This window comes from Otolemur garnettii, unplaced genomic scaffold (genome assembly GCF_000181295.1).
Source record: "Otolemur garnettii isolate 467f Iridium unplaced genomic scaffold, OtoGar3 scaffold00058, whole genome shotgun sequence".
Lineage (NCBI taxonomy): Eukaryota > Metazoa > Chordata > Mammalia > Primates > Galagidae > Otolemur > Otolemur garnettii.
Genome location: NW_003852453.1, coordinates 8,226,687 through 8,246,602, shown reverse-complemented (window position 1 = coordinate 8,246,602; position 19,916 = coordinate 8,226,687). Strand labels below are relative to the sequence as shown.

The window sequence follows — 19,916 nt, the reverse complement described above, 5'->3', positions numbered from 1 at the left end:
AGAAATGAGAGGAAAAGAAAGAAAGAGGAAAAAAGAACAAAGAGAAAATGAAAATATAAGGGAAAAAAGGTAAGGGGAATAACAGAGAAAAACTGAAGAACAGGAGAGGAGGAGGACAGGAAGAGAAGACAAGATTGATAGGAGAAATGGTATTGATCAGCATGGTGCTAAGGCCATTCCTGTAACTCAAGAATTTGGAGAGGCTGGACTGGGTGGCTTCTTTGAAATCAGGTGCTCCTTACCAGCCAGAGCAGAGCCAGAATCTTCCTCTTCCAAAAATAGGAAGAGAAGAAAAAAAGCAAAAGCAAAAAATAGGAAAGAAAAGTAAGGATGAAAAAGAAATAGAAAAATTCTGCAGCATGATTGTGCCATATTTTTCTTCCTAGGGCCAGAGGTAGCAAGATCTTTTGGTCTCCTTGAGCCAGATGATGCTGTGGCTTACTTGCCAGACCACAGCTGTGTCACCCCAGCTCTCAGCAGAGAAAAGAAAGAAAAAAGAAATAATAATAAAATAAGAGAAGATAAAGAAGATTAAAAATAGTGTTGAATCAAATAAAGGAAAGGGAATTAGAATAAAGAAAAAAAGAAGGTAAACAAAAACATAAAATTAAAAAAAAAGGAGAGGATATCTTAGCAGTTCTCAGTGCAATTTATGTGGAAGAGATCAGAAAGGTACAAGAGTCTTTATCCAAAGATAGAATGTAGAAGAGTGAAATAGGGAGAGAAAATAAATGAGACTAAAATTCTGTAACCAAAAAATATAGGAGCCCTTCCTCTTGATGAAAATAAAAATTTAAGTTAAGAGATGCATCAAGCAAACAAATAAGCAAAAAACAAAACACATCAAAACAAAATAAAAAAGGCTCTATTAGCCAAAAATAAGCAACCTCAGCAACAAATAGAAGAAGAAAAAAAAATACATCAACAACAAAAAGAAAAATAGAAAAGAAAAATTTAAAATATTCATAATTATATATGAGCATACATACATATGGTGGAAGAGTCTGATTTTAGTAGGAATACATTTTTATTGCAATGTACTGCCGGGATACCAGGTAGCTCTGTAGTTTTAGGGGACAGACAACACAGCTGATAAGCTCTCTTTAGTTCCCAGGTATAAACCTGTTTCCAAACTTAGTTGTCCATGGTGATTGCCTGATTATTGCCTCAACCTTCAGACATGGGGTGTGGGAGTCCCTGAGCATGACACGATTGGGAGGTCTGATCCTGGCAAGCGGAACTAAGAAGGCTGTACCCCAGCAAGAGGCCTACTCTTGCGACCTTCCCACAATGGCCACCCCCTGGCAGCTGCCAAAGCTGTTAAATCTACTCCAACTAGCACTCAAACCTAGTTGCTGTACACTGTTTGGGAGTGCCCACTCTTCTGAGCTTTCCTATCAATGCACAGCTTCCCACGAAAACTGTGAAAAAGCTGCCTCCCGTCTCTGGACCTCCGTGGGGGTCCGGTCACTGCCATCAGCTTGCAAAAACTTGCCTCATGTGCGAGATCTCCACTGCCCCAGACCACATACTGTATCGAGTATATCACCACTTCACTCTGCACCCTGAGCCACAGTTCCAGACAAGATCTTGGTGCCAGGTATGACTTGGTTTTCTTCCCTTCCCCAGTTGTACTAGGACTGTTCAGCCAAACGATCCTTCTGGTCCACTGTCTTCCTCCTCATCTCCATGAACAAATTAAAAAAACTATTGCTAAAATGATGGATTTTAATTTAACCAATAATTACATTAAATGAAAATGATTTAAATGCATCAATTCAAAGAGATTGTCAGATTGAATTAAAAAAAAAAAGCAAGACCCAGCTAAATATTGTATCATGGGGAGTCTGATTCCACTTTTTGATGATTGCCTGCTGATAGTTTTTAAGCTTGTGGAAAGCTGATGAGAAAGCCTAGGTGCGTCCTCCTTTGATGCTGGTGGAAGATTCAAATCATATGAGCATTTATCAGGGCCCCCATGCAGAACCTTCGTGCCACACCTGATCATCCTGTCTGAGACAGCCTCCCAGAGCTCCCTGAGCCTCAGAGAAGTAAAGAAATAGCGTATTTTTTCTTTTTAGTTCAGAGAGAAACGATGACACTTTAAAGCAGGGATGAGCAAACTATAGCCCCTCTAGGCTATGAGTTCTTTAGGGTCAGGACCAAGGTCAAATTCATGTTGTGGCTCTCTATCAGGTCCTAGGAAATTGGACTGCATGGATCGCTTGACAGATGACCAGCCAGATGGATCTTTACCCACTAGTTACCATAGATAGTAACTTTAAGCCCTATGACAACAACAACAACAATAATGATGATGAGATAGGGAACCATAAGCCCTGCTTGATAAGGAGTCATAAGACATAAACCATTGTATCTCATAAAACAAAAGGTGGTAGAGAAACCAGCTAAAATAGGGTAGAACCAAGATAGTGACAGAAAGAACCTCGGGGTAGCCTCGCTGCTCACTATACATGAATTACAATGCATTAGCAGGATTAAAAAAGCTCCCACCAGTGCCCTGACAGTTTACAAATGCCAAGGCAACTCTCTGAAGTTACCCTATATGGTTTAGAAAGGGAAGGGGCCCTCAGTTCTAGGAACCTCTCATCGCTTTCCCAGAAATGAATAATTCTCTTTCCATTTGGCCCATTTGGTTGATGATTCTCTTCTGCCCTCTTGTGGATAATGTATGTATATCCCACCAGCTTCAGGGGTGGAACTATGACCACAATCCAGGGTCAAGGCTCCCAGCAAAGTCCCCAAGTAGTGGTGACTGTGCTTTGAGAGAATCATCCAAGGGTAGCATTAAGGCGGGTATGCTGGCAGGCTCTAGAGCAGTGGTTCTCAACCTTCCTAATTGCCGTGTTGTTACAAATGGAAGAAAGAGGTCAGGACTCACTGTTTGAGAACTGCTGCTCTGGGGTCCTCATCATGCAGGGACTATTTACGTGGGAGCCTCCCAAATCTTATTGCTCCTTCCAACAGAGGCTAAATGCCTTCTGGCCCAGGTGGCCTCCAGAGCCTCCAAAGCAAAACAAATCCAGTTTCTGGCACCTCAGAAATGCTCAGGCAACTCCACCTACATAGCATTTCTCTGCAAAGAGTATATCCTTTGCCCTTCACCTGTGCTAACCTAAGAATCCTAAATAAAAAGCAAATACAAAACTTTTCCCTCTCTATGCTTATACTCAATCTAAATACCTCACTTCTGACACCAGACCAGGGGAGGGGGTCCTCCCCACACATCAGTTCTCCAGTGGACGAGAACTGAGTGTCCCACAATTCCATTCACCTCTGACACTATCTACCTCAAGATAGCATCAGATCCCACAAGTTAAGTGCTCAAGACCCTTGTGTCATCTGCCAGTGGCAAGCCTCAGGTGGTAATTGCGAAGCTAGCTCACTGTGCACTGGTCACCTACTTGCCTGAGTCTGGTGAGACAGAACAGCTCCCTACACAAGTTACATGTACTGGCCTTATTACACATAGGCAGCAAGGGACAAGAGAAGCAAGCCTAGGTGGGGTTCAGTGCAAGTCAGGAGAGGTCCCTGGGGTAGACAAAGTCTTATCTACACTTGCCCCACTTGCACCACAGCTGGGGTCCCTGAATGGCAGCCTGTCCTGGGTTTTATACTTCGAGAGAGGAAGTGTTGAAGGACATTTTATTTTTAGGGGTGAGGGATTGAGAAAGATCTTGGGCTGTTACAGTCAGTCCCTCAATGCTGTGTTCCTAGAACATTCTACAGATTTTCTCCAGAACTGCAAGTGACAACAGAGGGAGAGCGGTCCTTCAGTGACCTGAATTTTTGACCAAAGAGCTGTGAATTGAGGCTTCCCCCGATCATCTCTCTGGGTGTGATTATTTTCTAGACTAGCTCACAGAACTCAGGGAAACATTTATGCATGCTTTTTGGTTTATTTTTAAAGGATATTCCTTTAAAGGATATAGGTGAACAGCAATAAGGAAGACACAAAGAGGACAAGGTATGAGGCATGGGGCCCACAGCCTCCCTTCCCTCTCAGCTCCCCCTCCCCCCAGCAGCACTGTGTTTTCAGGAACCTGGAAACTCGCTAAACCCCTGTCCTTATGGGTTTTTATGGAATTTCCTCACATAGGCATGACTGATTGAATCATTTTCCATAGGTGATCAACTCAACTTGTAGGCCCTTTATCCTTCCCAGAGGTCCAGCTCCCATGGTGCTGAAAGTCCCAAACTTCTTATCATGTGGTTGGTCCCCCTGGCAGCAAGCCCCCACACTGGGGCTGTCCTGCAGCCTCCAGCCACCTGTCCTCTCATTAATATAGGGAGTAGCAGGGAGTCCCTTTGGCCTATCCAAAGGGATTTTAGTAGCCCTGCATTAAAACCTGTGTTTTAAACCTATCCTTTGTCTCTCACCTGGGTTGGGCTCACTGTTCCGCTAACACCACTCTCCACCCCACAGAGCTGGAGTGGCCCATCTGGAAGTCTGCAGATTTTCCCGCCTCTCAGTATACTGGCCTATTCCCTTGTGATTTTGTAGATTCACTTATTAAGAGTTTGCACTGGTCCCTCGACTTGGTTTGACAAGTGGCCATGTGCTAGTTCTCAGCCAAAGCTTTAAGAGGCCTTGAACATGTCTCCTTGCTTTCTTGAACCCACGTGATTTCTATGTGAGCAAGCCCAAGCCACCTGCTGGAGGATGAAATCCCATGTGAAAGGGAAGCATCCTGATGGAGGCTAAGATCAGCCAGCATCCAGCTGAGCCACCAGCTGCAGATACATGAGAGATCCCACTCATGATCAGCTGAGCCTGAGAGAGGAAAGAAAGTAACGTGGTCAACAGAAACCTCTAGTGATTATCGTCCACAAGGTCACCCAACTGAAACCTTCTCCATGCAAAAAGCACCTTCATAAGAACCAGAAAATCAGGTGAGTGTTCACAATGCCTGGTTCCAACATTGTATCATGGAAGGAGACACTAAAGAAGCACTAACAGTCTTGCATTACCTATCCCCCATTCCCTGGTGAGTATAGAAGAGAAGCTTTGTGTTGAGAGAAAGAGAACAAAGTGATTTTGCACCTCATTGGAACTCAGGGCCACCCTGTCACAGTGGAATTCAACACGGGGTAGAACCCTGCCAGTGCCCACCAAGGGAGCATCTAGAGCAGCCTGACAGGAACCTGGTCCTCCGCTCCAGCAGTGGGTACCAGAGTCCACACCAGCTTCAACATGGGCTAATGAAAGCAGCGTATGGTCTTCAATAAATTTGTAAGATAGTTGGGCCATGAAACCTGTAGCTGAGCTAGGCTTGGGGACATTGAACATGGGGCACATGCGATCCAGTGAGATACCAGCGGTGCCAGTCAAGCGAGTGTCTGTGTCACCCCTCCTACAATTACAGGCAGTTCAGTCACAGTAAAAAAAAAAAAAAAAAAAGGAAGAAAGAAATCCCTGAAGCCCTATCCCAGGCCTTAGCTTCTGGATGACATTTCTAGAGCCTCCTGGGGCAGAATTTATCACTTACTGGTTGTAGAGCTTTGGGCTTTGAATAAACATCATGGGTAATGAGAAGCAGTCCCCACAGGCCTTAGATGACACTGGGCTGGCTTCTGGGGTGAATGGGTGATGTCCCAGCTGTGGTGGCTACAAGGGTGTGGTCGTGTCTCTCCTTCTCCAACCGTAGGCGGCCCAGCATGGAGAGTGAGACTCCTTCTGTTTGGGAGAAAGTGAGAGATGAGAATGAGAGACTTTGCCTGGCAATGCAGGTAACTCTCCCATATCTTAAGTTGACCAAGGTAGTAACACCAGGAATCTTCAGGAGTCCCTAGACGTGGGGTTCTGAGCAACAGGATACAGCTGCAGTGACCAAAGTCTTAGATTACAGCACTTAGTTCCCATTGGATACCTAGAAAATCTTCTCAAGAAGATTGGATACAAAGCCAAGCCCTGATTAGAATATATGCCTAACCCTTCAATGGGTAGATATTGATGAACATCAACAAGCATCAAGAACATTATCCCACCCAAAAAACCTAAATAAAGCACCAGTGACCAATGCCCAGATGAGATGTGACCTTTCAGAAAAAGAATTTGAAATAGCTGTTCTTAAGGTCAGTGAACTTCAAGACAACACCAAAAAGGAACATAGAAACTTTTCAGAGAAATTTAACAAAGAGATTGAAGTAAAAATTAAAAAAAAAAAAAACCAAATAAACAGAAATTCTGTAGCTGAAAAATCTGGTAGATTGACAAACTGATAATTGCACCAGAGTCTCTCAATGGTAGAATGGATTAAGGAGAAGGAAAAATTAGTGAGCTTGAAGACAGGCTATATAAAAATATACAATCAGAAGAGAAAAAAGAAATACTCCATAATTTACCCATTCTACTGTTGTTGGGAATTTAGATAGCGCATTACTCTGCTTAGTCCATGAAAACAAAAGCCCTAGATTGAGTGGTTTCCAAAACAAAATTTATTTTTGCATGGTTTGGAGACTAGAAGTTCCAGACCAAGGTGCTACCCAATTAGGTTCCTGATGAGGGCTCTCTTCTTGGCTTACAGACTGTAGCCTTACCACTATGTCTTTGATGACCTTTTTTCAGTGCACAGAGAAAGAAAGCTTCGGTGTTTCTTTATTATGAGGGCATCAATTCTATTGAACAAGCCCTATTATGATCCATGTAACCATAATTACCTCCATAAAGGCCGTACCTCCAACATAGGAATTTGGGGGGAAGATATAATCCAGTCCATAATAGATAGTCTCTAATTGTAGATTATTATGAATGATGTTATCTTGAGTATTACAGAACATATCTTTTTAAACCACGTGTATGTGTGAATTTCTCTAGAATATATACCTAGGGGTAATTTGATGGGCTATGGGTTCTGCAGGTGTGTAATGTAGTAGGACGTTTTCCAAAATCATGGTACCAGTTTGGCTTCCTGCCAGCAGAGTTAAAAGTTGCTTTATATTGTCAATGTCTGGTATGATGGTTAATGTTAGGTGTCAACTTGACTAGATACAGAGATGCCTTGATGTCTGGGGAAGTTTGTTTCTGGATGTGTCCATGAGCGTGTTTCCAGGGGTGGAGGAGATTGGTGTAGTCCAGAGGTCCTCAAACTTTTTAAACAGGGGGCCAGTTCACTGTCCCTCAGACTATTGGAGGGCCGGACTGTGGGCCCTGGGATGAGTTGGCTGCTAAGCAGGACAGGCAGCAGCAGCAAAAACACCCGGTGGGCTGGATAAATGTCCTGGGCAGGCTGCATGTGGCTTGCGGGCCATAGTTTGAGGATGCCTGGTAGTCAGTGGACTGGGTGAGGAAGACTTGCCTTAATGTGGGTGGCACGATCCAATTGGCTGGGAGCCCAGGTGTGACAAGCAAGCTGAACCTGGGGGTGTGGGTGCCAATTCTCTCTTCTCTCTCTCTCTTTCTCTCCATTCTCAAAGGAGATGCCTTTTTTCCACTTGCTTGTTGACATCAGACTCCAGATTCTTTGGTTTATGGATGCTGGGACTTGCACCAGTGTCCTCCCACTGGATGCTATACTGTCAGCTTCTTTATTCCTGAGCTACTGGACTTGGATTGAGTCCAGTTATTTCCTTCTCTGGTCTTCTCACTTGCAAACAGTCTACTGTGGGACTTCTCTGCCTCTGTGATCATGCCAGTCAATTTCCCCAGTAAATCTCCTCTCATGTGTTTCACTGTTTCTTTTTCTCTGTAGAAACCTAACTGATATACTTAGTATTTTTAGAAGAAGAGATACACTTTTATTCTTCATTACTGTATAATTCATTGATTAATTTTACTGTATGAAATAATGGATTGAAAGAAGTTCAATTCTGAAAACAAGTTTCTCAATGGAAAAAAAAATGGACTGTTGATGTTTCATTAGTAATAACAGGGCGAGGACAGCTCTATCCATCATAATGACCACTCATTGTGTGGCCCATGTATTGATTTCATCAGCAGTCATTTTTCTTGCAACCATTTCCTCAAGCTTCAGTGAGTGTCTTCCTGTTGACATTCAAATCTTTGGGAGGAAATAATATAATGTTGACAGCTGCCAAGGTCCTTCTGATGCTCTTTTGTAATTCAGTGGTCAGAGTCCCCGGGGTCAGTCCAGTGCTAGGACTGGCAGAGGTAAGGAGCCTGTGGGACAGTGTGTCCTGGGGGTGGATCTCAGGAGAGAGAGTTGTAGTCCCCATGGGCATAAGGGGTGGGTACCTGCACCTTCACTTCCACAGACACTAGTTCCCCTAAATCAGAGTCTTGTCTGTCTCCATTCTGCGTTCTTATTTATTGGGGAGGGCTCATCCCCTCTGTGCTAACTTCCACATTCCCTGCTCTAAAACCAGTTTTCTTTGCTCCTCAGACTTTTCAGCTTCCAAAGTGTTACCTCCTCTCCCAGTGTGTATCCATGTGGGTTTGTACCTTTAGCAGCTTTATTTTACTGTCTTTTGTGAGGAGGAAATGACAATGGCCTTGTTCCCCCATTTTTGCAGGCAGTGGTGAACTGCTTTTTTCACATAAACATTTAACAATATTTTTGTGTAGTTTTGACAGTTATGTTGCATCCTGCAGCATGAACACTCAATCGTTTAATCATTTACTATGGATCATTATTAAAATTATGTTACAATTTTTCTATTGTCATGTTCACTGGGGTAAGCATTTGATACATATATCTTTGGGCCGATTCAAAATTCTTTTTAGAGGATGATGTTTTAAAATATAGGTTGTTTATTATTTAGGTATGGCAAGGCCAACAGATCAGGAGACAACTGTCATTGAAAAGAGAGTTTGTTGCTGAGAGATCTAGGACAGGAGGACGTTTCATGCCATAGGGGAGAGGGGCACATGGAGTTCAGTCGGAAAGTGCTGAGCATGGAGAGAGGACAAGTGCCTTTAATCATGTTTTCCATGGGAAGGAGGAGGTGAGACAGAGTAAGCTGGCTTAACATTGGCCAGTTTGAATAATTTTGGTGGTGTCTGTTTCATCTGATGCCTGCACTGGTATGATAGGGAAGGTAGCTGTGGTCCAGCCCCTAAGGGCCCATGAAGGAGGTGGTTGGAGGTGAGGGCTCTGGCTGGGTCAGTCTGTGTAGGAAAGGCTCACTGTCAGTGGTTTACTGCTTCTAGAAGTTGTCTAAGCCTGGGAGAGGCAGACCCTCCAAGGTCAGCAAGACCCCCAGATGTCAAGGCATCAGAAAAGAGAAATCAAAGGACATGGTTAATACAAACAGTGAGGGCAAAGAAATGCCCCTTTTAAATGTTAGGGCAGATTTTGTCAAATTGCCTTTAAGAAACTTTGAATGAGTTCATCTCTCTCCTAGTGGTGAAAGTTCTTGATTTTCCATACTCTTCCCACCCCCTTGGGCACTACCTTTAAAAGAATAGTCAGAAAATCCTAGAAAGTTGAATAGGTGCAATTCTGCGTCTGGTTTGAATTTGCATGTCCTGATGCTACTGGTCTGCTACAGTGATGATTTGTATAGCATGAAGAGTCCTTGGACCCTGGTTGGTGGATGGAAGGGGGACCGAGGACTGGCTCATCCCAGATGTGCTCCTGGCCTGTGTCCAGAAGAGGACAAATAAGGGAAGGCCAGACAATGACTGTGGGTGTCTCAGAAGGGCTACAGCTTCCCCACAGCTGCCGACAAGCCCCAAGGCATCCTAGAGATTTCATCTCTCCCATGATCTTCCAAGGTAAGAACCCAAAGCCAGCATCAGTAGAAACTGGGATCTGGTCACTCCAGTTTTTTTTGAGAAGCTTTTGTGATTCATTCTTCCTGAGTCCTGTGTGAACCTGAAAGGCCAAGCTTTCACATGCAAGGGACTTAACTGTCCTTGCAAAGGAGAGCTCCCCTTCCACCCTCCCCACGAGTATTGAGGAGGTTGCCACCTAGACTCATCCAGCTAGTCCCTCCAAATGGCTTGTCTGCTTCTGCCAGCTTATACTTTTGGAAACGCCCTTATTCACTTCTCATTCCCAGGATCAAAGCCTTCAAGTTATTGCCCATTGTCTATAGATGAAGTCTGATCCTTTAGTTTGCAATCACCCGCTCTGTCCTCCATTCACACGCCCAGTTCACCTGGCATCCCCCAGAAACTCCCCAAACTCCCTATATTACTGCCAGTACCTCCCTTATACCAGTCCCACAGCCTTCTCTGCTTCTCCAAATCCTGCCCAGCTCTTAATGCCCAGTGCCAGCAGGAGATGGCACAGACAATACTGGGCATTAACACATATGAACACTGACAATTCTCAGGGGAAGCAAGCACAAAACACTCATCTATATCGAGGCCACTGCATTCAGCCAGATATTTATGATATAATCTGTGGCTGGACTTTTTTGAGTCTTGTATAGATTATAGTTGAATATTAGCTTTTCTAGGTCTAAGTTTTTACATGTCTTTCTGAATCATCCCTTTTTTATTCATTTTTTTATTAAGTCATAAAAGAGAAAGATTTTGTAATCATAGAAAATAGGGACTGAATTTACACGTAAGCACTTGTGATATGAATCAAAGAAACAGCAAAGCTCGATGTTTCTCCAGGTGTAGGGCACTTATTCCTGAAGTTAAGCAGGATGATTTTAAATGTTGCACAAACTTTACATCATTTATTTAAAGGTTATGTATGTATGTTGCTTCATATTAGAAAAAATACCTAATATTGAATTCTTTACTTAATAGGCATTCATTATGGCAGAGATTTCTGCAGTCTGACAAAATGTGTCCTATCCTCGTTGGTACATAGTCAGACTATGTTTCCCAGATTTCTTTGCAATCATGTGATCATGTGACTAAGTTCTCACCAATAGACCCGCCATTGGAGTGTGAACTGCCACCTCCAGGCCTGGCCCATGGTTCCTCCTCCACGTTCCTCCCCCTTTTAGCTGACAATAGTCAACACCCAAGGCAACTTTGGAAGCCATGAATTAAGGAGGGAAAAGCCATCATAGTCTAGATCTGGGGTCAGCAAAGTATAGTTCAATAGCCAAATCTGCCCCATAGTCTCCTTTTTAAAATGAAGTTTTACCGAAACACAGTCATGCCTATTTGTGTATGTAGTGTCTGTGGCTGCCATGACTACCAACAGCAGGGTTGAGTAGTTGCCACAGAGACCACATGGTCTGAAATTATTAAATATTGACTATATATCCTTTTGTAGGAAAAAATTGCCAGCACCCTAGTTAGATCCCTGAATTGCCATATAGAGGGCAGACACTTTGTGGACCTAAACAACATTCTAGTTCTTTACATAAACAGAAAATGAGCCTTCGAAATTCTGGGCCCCTCGGCTGCTATACTTTATTCTCACTAATATATTCTTACTTGGAAATCACAGGGTGATTCCCTAATGGAAATGGCCTGAATGCCTGTTGTTTGCAAAGAGAAGATGACCACTTATGACCCTAGGGGCACAACTCTTATGTCTGGGACCCATGTCTAGGCCAAAATTTCCCCCAGATGCTGTGATTCAGTTAGTCCTGGTACTGAATTGACCCCAAGGAGTCTGACCCCCTCATTACTGCACAGTATCAAGAGCACTGGAAGTTGTCAATATATACAGTTTCTGCCCCATGATCTAAAAGTCAAAAGGAAGAAATTCCCTGAAGTTAAGGAAAGGGCTGCAGTGATGACCCTGGTCAAAGCCTAACTGGAGGTCATGATGGTGGTCACAGTTGTCACAGCCCCGTGACCAGCCTGCCACCTGGCTCTGGAGTTAGTGCTGGTGAGTATCCCTTTGGGCATTTGGGTCTCCAGAAGGGGCCTTTCAACTACAATCTACAGCCTGGGGCAAGAACCCAGGAACATCTCTGGGGTTGCCATGTGCTTTATGGCTGCTGGTTGCCCAATCCTTCCTGACTTCAGGGTGGGTCCAACCAACCTGCTGGCCATTGACAGTTCCCATTTCTAGTTAAGCGACTACTCCTCAGATATCATTTTTGTAAACCAGGTATGTTATTATTTACCTTTCCTTATTTATACTTTTTAAAACATCATGTTAATTTTAAAAAACACACTGATAACATTTTGGGGGCTTATCTTTATTTTGTGGCAAGTTTTACAGGCCTTCTACTCATGGAAATGGTATAAAATCTCCTTTTTGAATGAATGTGTTAAATTAAAAAGTCTTAATCCATTTAAAGAAAAGTACTAATAATGGTAGAGTAGGCATGCTGATATGGAAAAAAATGTGATATCAGTAAGAGAATAACTGAGGTTTCAAAAACACTGCTTATGTGTAGGCTGCATTGGAAAATGTCATAGAATTCTAGATTCATAAGAGTGTGGAGACATGGTGAATTCTGGGTGAGGGAGCACCTCACCCACTGGATCCCAGTCTGCTGGTGCAACATAATTACCCACAAAGTCTACACCTGATCAATGGCGTGATGAACAGGCACGGCTGAGTGACGGGCCCAGTAGGACATGGGTTTGCTGTGCCGAATGTCTGATGTAATATGTGCTCTCCGCATATTTGTTTAGTAAATTGATAGAGGTGGAGATGTTTCGGCGTGATGATTTAAAGCCACAGATGTATTTTCTCTCCCAAGTCCTACACAACTGCTTTGGGAGTAGGGCCAGTTCCAGGATTTTTCTCTCCAGATCATTTACTTCCACGCAGGAGACCTTGAAGATTCCCAAGAGAAAGACAATAGCCTCAATCAACCACCATTTAAGTGAGAGGTGCAATGCTGATGGGGTAGTGCCATGGAGAAATCATACAGTTTTTTGGCTTGAGGTCTGCACAGACATGGTAGGCTTCAGTTTCACTCCTTGATTCTGCAGAGTAAGCCAGGAATGGGCTTCAGAAGGTGTGTCCAGGAGCAGGCAAGCTCTAGGGGTCACTGCTTCTGTTTGAAGACTTGGGTGGTGTTGCAAGAGGGCTTGGGATTAAACAGTGGGTTGGAGGATAATTTATTTTTACCTTTTATATTTTGCTAACACTGCATTATGTAATCTTCCTGGCCAAAAGCCAGGACTGTTTCCTGGGTTAGAAAGGCCACGTGACAGGGGCAAAGTCAGGTTGGTTAACAGGTGTGTGTGTGTGTGTGTGTGTGCCTTGTGATAAGGGATTGATATCCAAGGAGGAGGACCCCCTAGACTGACCCATGTGGATAGAGATAATGGGTGCTTCTTATCATAGTCCTCTTTATTAACAGTGTTTTCTCCTGGATGTAGTGATGGAAGGAAGGACCCCTAGCCCAAACTTTGCAGACTGAATCACCTCCGGTGCAGATTATAATGCTGTCACAGAATCCTTACCCCTACCACAAAGCCCCCCTGACCGGCAGAGCCCCTGGCTTGATTGTTTGTGAGTGCCCCTTTGTGCATTTGGGTCTTCAGAAGCCTCCTTTCATCTACAAGCTACAGCCTTGGGCAAGAAGCTGCAAACGTCTCTGGGGTTGCCAAGTGCATTATGGCGGCTGGTTGCCCAGTCGTTCCTGATGTCAGTGTTGGCCCAGCCAGGCTCGCCAAATGACATGAGGAAAGAGAATGTATCTCTCCAGTACCTGCCTCCTCCTCTGGCCTCTCCTAACCCCTCCTCCCTCCTGCCCTCATCCTGCACCAGTAAACTGATAGTGCACCTCTGTACAAGGTCAAGGTGTTCTGCCCTATTAGAAGAGCAGAGCACTGTCCTGAGGAGTTGAAGCATGAGGAAGGGTTGCTGTCCATGTCTCCCACTCTGTGGCTGGAGTCCAAGAGCTCCATCTCTGGTCCTGACTTTGCCATTGAGCTGCTGTGAGACCTGAGGCTACCTCTCCCCAGATCAGGGTTGGAAGAAAGATTGGAGTGGGACTATGTGCACATCCTAGTCGTCTCTGGCTGCCAGAGAGAAATACCACAAACTGGGGACTTAAACAACAGAAACCTGTTTTCTCACAGTTCTGGAGGCTGAAAGTCCAAGTTCAAGGTGCTGGCAGGGTTGGTGTCCTCTGAAGTCTCTCCCTGGCACATGGGAGGCCCCCCTCATGCTGCCTGGTCACATGGTCACCCCTCTGTGTGCAGGTGTCTCTGGTGTCTGTGTACAAATTTCCTCTACTTGTGAGGACACCAGACAGTAGGATTGCACTAGGACCCATCTTAATTTAATGGAATCATCTGTTTAGAGGCCTTACCTGGAGGTAGTCACACTTTGAGACACAGAGTTAGGCCTCCCATACATGAATTTTAGGGGGCCCCCATTTAACTGCTGACAGATCATGTGGGACATTTGCCTAAGGGGCTGAGGACTAAAGGGACTTTACCCAGAAGCACAGCTGACATAGGGATATAGGCACAAGTGCAGGAGACAGTACTGGAGTGGGGAGGTGAAGTGGGCAAGGGAACCAGCCAGTCAAGGGTCCTTTATGAAGCCGGTTCTCACTGTGTGTACCTGGATTTAGTCCCAGGAGGAAATTGTGGAAACAGAATACATATTTCAAGTCATGCTATGAGAAGGGTGAGGGACCTGAGGGATTTATCCCCAAGCTCCTTAGGGCTCCTGTTTCCAACTGTCTGTCTCCTCTGAATAGGTCCTTGAAGCAGGCAGCTCCCCCATCCTTCCTGGGGGGCTCAGGAGGGAGCAGTAAGAAGCAGGGGTGCTGGGAAGCTGTGGAGGGGGAGGGGATGGCAGAAGAGACAGGCTGCAGGAGGTCCCCCCAGGCCATCAAGCCTGTACCTAGGGCAGCAAAAAAGGGAGTTTGTCACAAAGAGACACCAAAGCTGAGTGCTTAAGAGGGTGGGCTGTGCGGCACAGCATGCAGGTGGTGAGCAGGGCTCAGCTCTTCCCTTTCCTGGACCTGCACCCTCAGACCAGGTGCTTACCCACATGAGCCTCAGGAAGTCCTGGTGTTAGTTTCTCAGGGGTGTTTTGAGAACAGCTGTTCCTCATACCAAACTCTTAGAACAGTGAGCAAATACTCTTCAAGGGGACATACGAGTGAATAAAAGTGGAAAGTACAAAGAAGAGAAAAACACCCTTGCAGTGTGATAGCGAGGAATGTGGTTGCTAGAACACTTATTATATAACCTTAAAGAATGTTTCCTACCCAACTGAAGCTATGCATCACTATGAAAATGGGCTCATATTATACATAACTGAATGTTTAAAGAAACATTCCTTTATTTTAGCAAACTATGATTTACATGCCACAAAATTCACTTTTTGAAAGTGCAGGATTCAGTGGCTTTTAGTATATCCTGGAAGTCACGCAGTCCTCCCCACCACTAGGGGCACCACCCTCAAATGGACTTCATGCCCAATAGCAGTCACTCTGCGTTCCCCTCATTCCCTCTTCCCCAGCCCCTGGCAACCACTCATCTACTCTCCATCTAGGTTTTCCTGTTCTGGAAATTCATGTATAAAATAATTCAATACGTGGATTGCATTATTCTGTGCCTGGCATATTTCACTTAGCATAATGTTTCACCTTTCACAACACCGTACGTGTTATACTTATGGCCAGATAATATTTCACTCTGTGGAGAGACCTCATTTTCTTTGTCCATTCATCACCACACTTGGATTGTTTCCACTTTTTGGCTAACATGAATAACACTTGCGACCCCAAGATTCTGTATAAAGATGTGTTCAATTTTCTTGAAAATGTGCGAGGAGGCTCGGCGCCTATAGCTCAACCGGCTAAGGCGCCAGCCACGTACACCTAAGGTGGCGGGTTCGAATCCCCAGCCCGGACCCGCCAAGCAACAATGACAGCTGCAACCAAAAAATAGCCGGGCGTTGTGGCGGGCGCCTGTGGTCCCAGCTACTTGGGAGGCGGAGGCAGGAGACTCGCTTGAGCCCAGGAGTTGGAGGTTGCTGTGAGCGTGATGCCATGGCACTCTACTCAGGGGGACAGCTTGAGGCTCTGTCTCAAAAAAAAAAAAGAAAATGTGCGAGGAGTGGAATGGCTGGGTCATGTGGTAACGCTATGCTTCACTATTCCAGGAACTGCCAAGATGGTTCCTAAACAGCCACGGGAGTTTTATAACCTATGTTTGGCCTCTTCACACCAGATCGTGACTGCATTTCCTTGTCATTAAACAGACATGTGCGTCAGTAATCCCAGTGAGTTCCTAACACTTCCTTAACCAGCTGTGCCAGGGTGTGTTTAACAAACTCCCTGTTGGTGGACATTTAGTCATCTGGTTAAAGACACTTTGAGCATGTTCCTGTGTTCCAGTAGCTTATAAACGGCACTTTCCCCGGTGTATCCCAAACTCTGTGTGTGCCCCTAATTTGGTGCTTTCACAAGCATTGCAACTCCCTCACCCTCCCGCCTCCAAACACCGGACTTGTCTACTAATGTTTGCTTAAAAAGTTGAAGCATGTCGTGAACTTACCTTTATATCCATGACACCCAGCCAAGTGTCAGGCACTTAGCAAATGTACTGAGACTGGATGGACACAAGGACGGGTGGATGTTTGTAGCCAGAGACTGTGAGGAGAGGGAGTTCATTTTTAAGTTCTGTCCAAAAATCTCTGCTTTGAGGGGCAGTGAGTTCCCTGATCCTGGAGGTGAGTGGCAGGAGGCTGGCAGGAGCATTGTAAAGGTACTGTAGGCATCAGAAAGGGACTGGATGGCATTTAAGATGCTTCCACACTTGAGAGCCTAGAACTGTGTGCAATGAGAGAGCAGGGTTCTAACTTACCCACAGCTGAGCTGTGATTATTTCCAAGCTTGTTCTGAGGACCCCAGACAAAATCTTCCCCCTTGCCTAAGGGCCCCTTTGGGAAGTTCACAGGCCACTAAGGTCTCACAAAGGGGAAACCCTTAAGCAACAGGTTGCTTGGCAAATTGGTGACTCCATGTAATCTGAGAGTTTGTTTACATAAAAAAGGCTGAACTCTGCGTAGGCGTGGCTTAGAGGTTCCCATACAAGCCCTTGAAGATCTTTGGAAGTGCAGAGAGCTTTTCTCTTATCCTTGACTAGATCACTGGGCTGTGAACACTCAGGCTCTGAGCTGGAAGGCGCAGCCTCTCTGAGCAGCACCAAGACCTCCCAGGCCCTGGGAGCCCCTGCCGTTCCAGGATGTGGCTCTGTGCTCTGTTCCTGGCCACTCTCTTGACTTCCACAGCTTCGGGTGAGTCTTCCTGAAATACAAAAATCCTGGTTCTGAGCTTACTTGGATGGGTGTGCATATAAGGAAAAGGCACCACGGGTCTGGTCCAGCAGAGGTGTGCGCTTCCAGACTTGGACTTGGGGCAGCAGAGCCCAGTCAGCCCTAGCCAGTGATGAGACACAGGGGGGAAGAATCACCCCAAGTCCCCAGCTGCACTGCGTGCACCCCAGGCAGGAGGGTGAGAGGATAGACCAATGCCTCACACATGAAGAATTTGGAGAACTCAGCGTAATTTCCCCTTGATTATTAGTCCAGATATGGCCAGATCTGACTAGTAACATAGCAGAATATTAAGAGCAAGGTCTCTAGCAATATTCCCAGCTGTGCATCTCTAGGCAAGGAACTTAAGTCTTCTATGCTTCAGCTACCCTGTCTCTCCTGGAGGGAAGCCAGCAATGCCCACATCACTGGCTCAAAATGTGAGGATGACATGGGTTGTTTCTAAAGATCTTAGGTAGTGCCTGCTAAAGAAGTTTGGAAAAGGGATCGTTTCTAAACGTGCTGAGTTAATAGAAAACTTGAGGAATGTTGGTGGAAATGTCTCAGGGCCAATTGCCATTGAACAGACAGTTTGTTACTTACAGTCCTCAGAGGAGGGGCACACACGAGGCAGGTGAGAGCAGCGGAGGGGGCAAGGGCTTTACTGCTTTATTGGTTTCCACTGGAAGGGGCAAGGCAATGAGAGGAGTCTTAGGATAGACTCTTGTGAGTAATTTCAGGGAGATTTAGCACAAGGGCTTCTCCTAGTTGTCTGGCCCCTGGCTTTGGCATGTTTAGGGTGGGTGGATGGTGGCCCAGGGTGTGGGAACTTGGTAAGGAGCTGGTTGCTGTGTGGGTTCTGGGATGGCTGGAGCCTGGAAGGGACAGTTCCTCCAGAATCTGCAGGGTCTCAGGAGACAAAGCGTGAGAACATAGATGATAAAGCACATGTGATGACAGAGGAGCAGTGAGGGACCTGGACTTATGGCTGTGGCATTTTGTAGATGAAGAAGCTGAGACTCTAGGAGTAAAATGTACACACCCAAGGTCACCTGGAAATCATGGCCTGGTCTATCTCTGGCTCCTGGATCCAGAGCCTGTGGACTCCAAATCAGTACCCCGACAGCCCTAGAGATGGTGGTGTATGAAAGGCCACGTGCCATACAAATCAGATCAGGTCAGCTGTCCCTTAGCAAGTGGAAGAGGGCTGCTGTGGAAGCTGCAGGGATGTGAAATTCAGCCCAGGGAGGAACAGTTGTCTGCTCTGTCACTGGGTCTCTCTCCTCTCCTTGACCCTTTCAGAGCAACCTCAAGGTCATGTCCCTTCCCTCAGAGCAGCTTCTGCTGCTTATTTGCTGTGAAATAACCCCAGCCCTTATCCTGGCATTGTAGCCCCTCCCTGACCTGCTCTCTCCTTGCAGGACTGTTTCCCACTCCCCACAGCCGCCGTCTGTGCACACGGGCCCCCTGTCCCACCCAGGCAGCCCCTGCCTTTGCTGTCTGAGCCTCAGTTTGTCCTCTCAGCTTCACACCACCCCCTACTTTCACCCCTGTTCAGTCCTCCTGCTGCTGCAAGCCCTAGCCCCTTCCTGTGCCCCCCATCTGGAGGACTCACTCCCCCTTCCACCTCCCAAAGGCCCTACTCACTCCCTCCCCCAGGACACACGACTTACTTCCAGGCTGGAGGGTCAAGGGTCTATGTGGCTCATTACCCCTGTAAGTTTCCATGTTCCTGGAGATGGGGCCGCCTCTTATTCACCCTCCTGCCCTGCATGGGGCTCATGCCAGGATCCTAGCACACGGGATGTTCCAGAGGCTTCTCAGAGGGAGACTAAGTGTCCCGACCTCCCAGCACCTCTCCTTCCTGTGTGCATTTTTCACTGGGTGCTTTCCCACCCCCTGTTCTGATTTGCTCCATGAAGCTGCTCTATGCATTAGGACGGACAGTGACCCTCCCCCCTTTTTCCCATCAGGAGAAACTGAGGCCTAGTGGACTTAGGTGACATGTTTAAGAAAGTGGTAAAACCCATCTACCATCCAGGTCAAGCCTTTCACCTCTGATATGTCCTCTTTTCCTCTCAACATCCAGCAGGGCACCCGTCCTCGGCACCTGTGGTGGACACTGGGCATGGCCCAGTGCTGGGGAAATACATCAGCCTGGAAGGATTCGCACAGCCTGTGGCCGTGTTCCTGGGCGTCCCTTTCGCCAAGCCTCCTCTCGGAGACCTGAGGTTTGCCCCGCCACAGCCTGCAGAGCCCTGGAGCTTTGTGAAGAACACCACCTCCTACCCCCCCATGTAAGCCAGCGGGGTGGGCTCTGGCATCTTCAGTGGGATGTCTGTCTCTGCTGATGCAGGGAGGAGTCCGGGCAACCCCCTGGATGGGCTTAAACTTTGTTCTGGAATCATCAAGAACAGCATGGGTCCTTAAGAGCATCCTAGAAGTCTCAGGACCTTCTAGAGTCCTTTATTGAACACGTGTGTATTGAGTACCTACTGTGTGCGCAGGTTTCAGGTCTTGGTGTCTGTCAGTGAACAAAACGAGATCCCTAGCAACTCACATCCTGAGCTTACATTGTAGCAGGGAGAGACAGATCGTGAATAATATGCCATTTAATAACTGAATAATGTGACATGTTAGAATGTGGTAAGTGCTCTGGGAAAGAAAGCATTTTTGTGGATCCATTAGGGAACAGTACTAAGTCCCCTATTTTTGTGGGGCTGGCATTATAGCAGAGGGAAGCCAGTGATAAGCGTATGCAAATTAGCAAATGAATAATGTAGTAGGTTAAACTGTGAGAAATGCATTGGAATGAAAAGAACAGTTGAA

At 46.0% G+C, this 19,916-nt stretch overlaps 1 protein-coding gene across 2 annotated transcripts in view; it reads left to right on the top strand.

Moving 5' to 3' along the window:
* LOC100966144 (liver carboxylesterase 1-like) overlaps positions 1–19,916 on the top strand; it is an 81,577-nt gene that overhangs the window by 35,339 nt on the left and 26,322 nt on the right. The window contains exons 1-2 of one of the 2 annotated variants that reach the window (XM_003792548.3): positions 16,881–17,069; positions 19,177–19,384. In XM_003792548.3, coding sequence (XP_003792596.1) covers positions 17,018–17,069; positions 19,177–19,384 — 260 coding nt within the window. In that variant the 5' untranslated portion in view covers positions 16,881–17,017. Of the gene's footprint in view, positions 1–16,880; positions 17,070–19,176; positions 19,385–19,916 lie in introns of those variants that run through there. The other variant, XM_012806857.2, reaches the window with a different exon arrangement.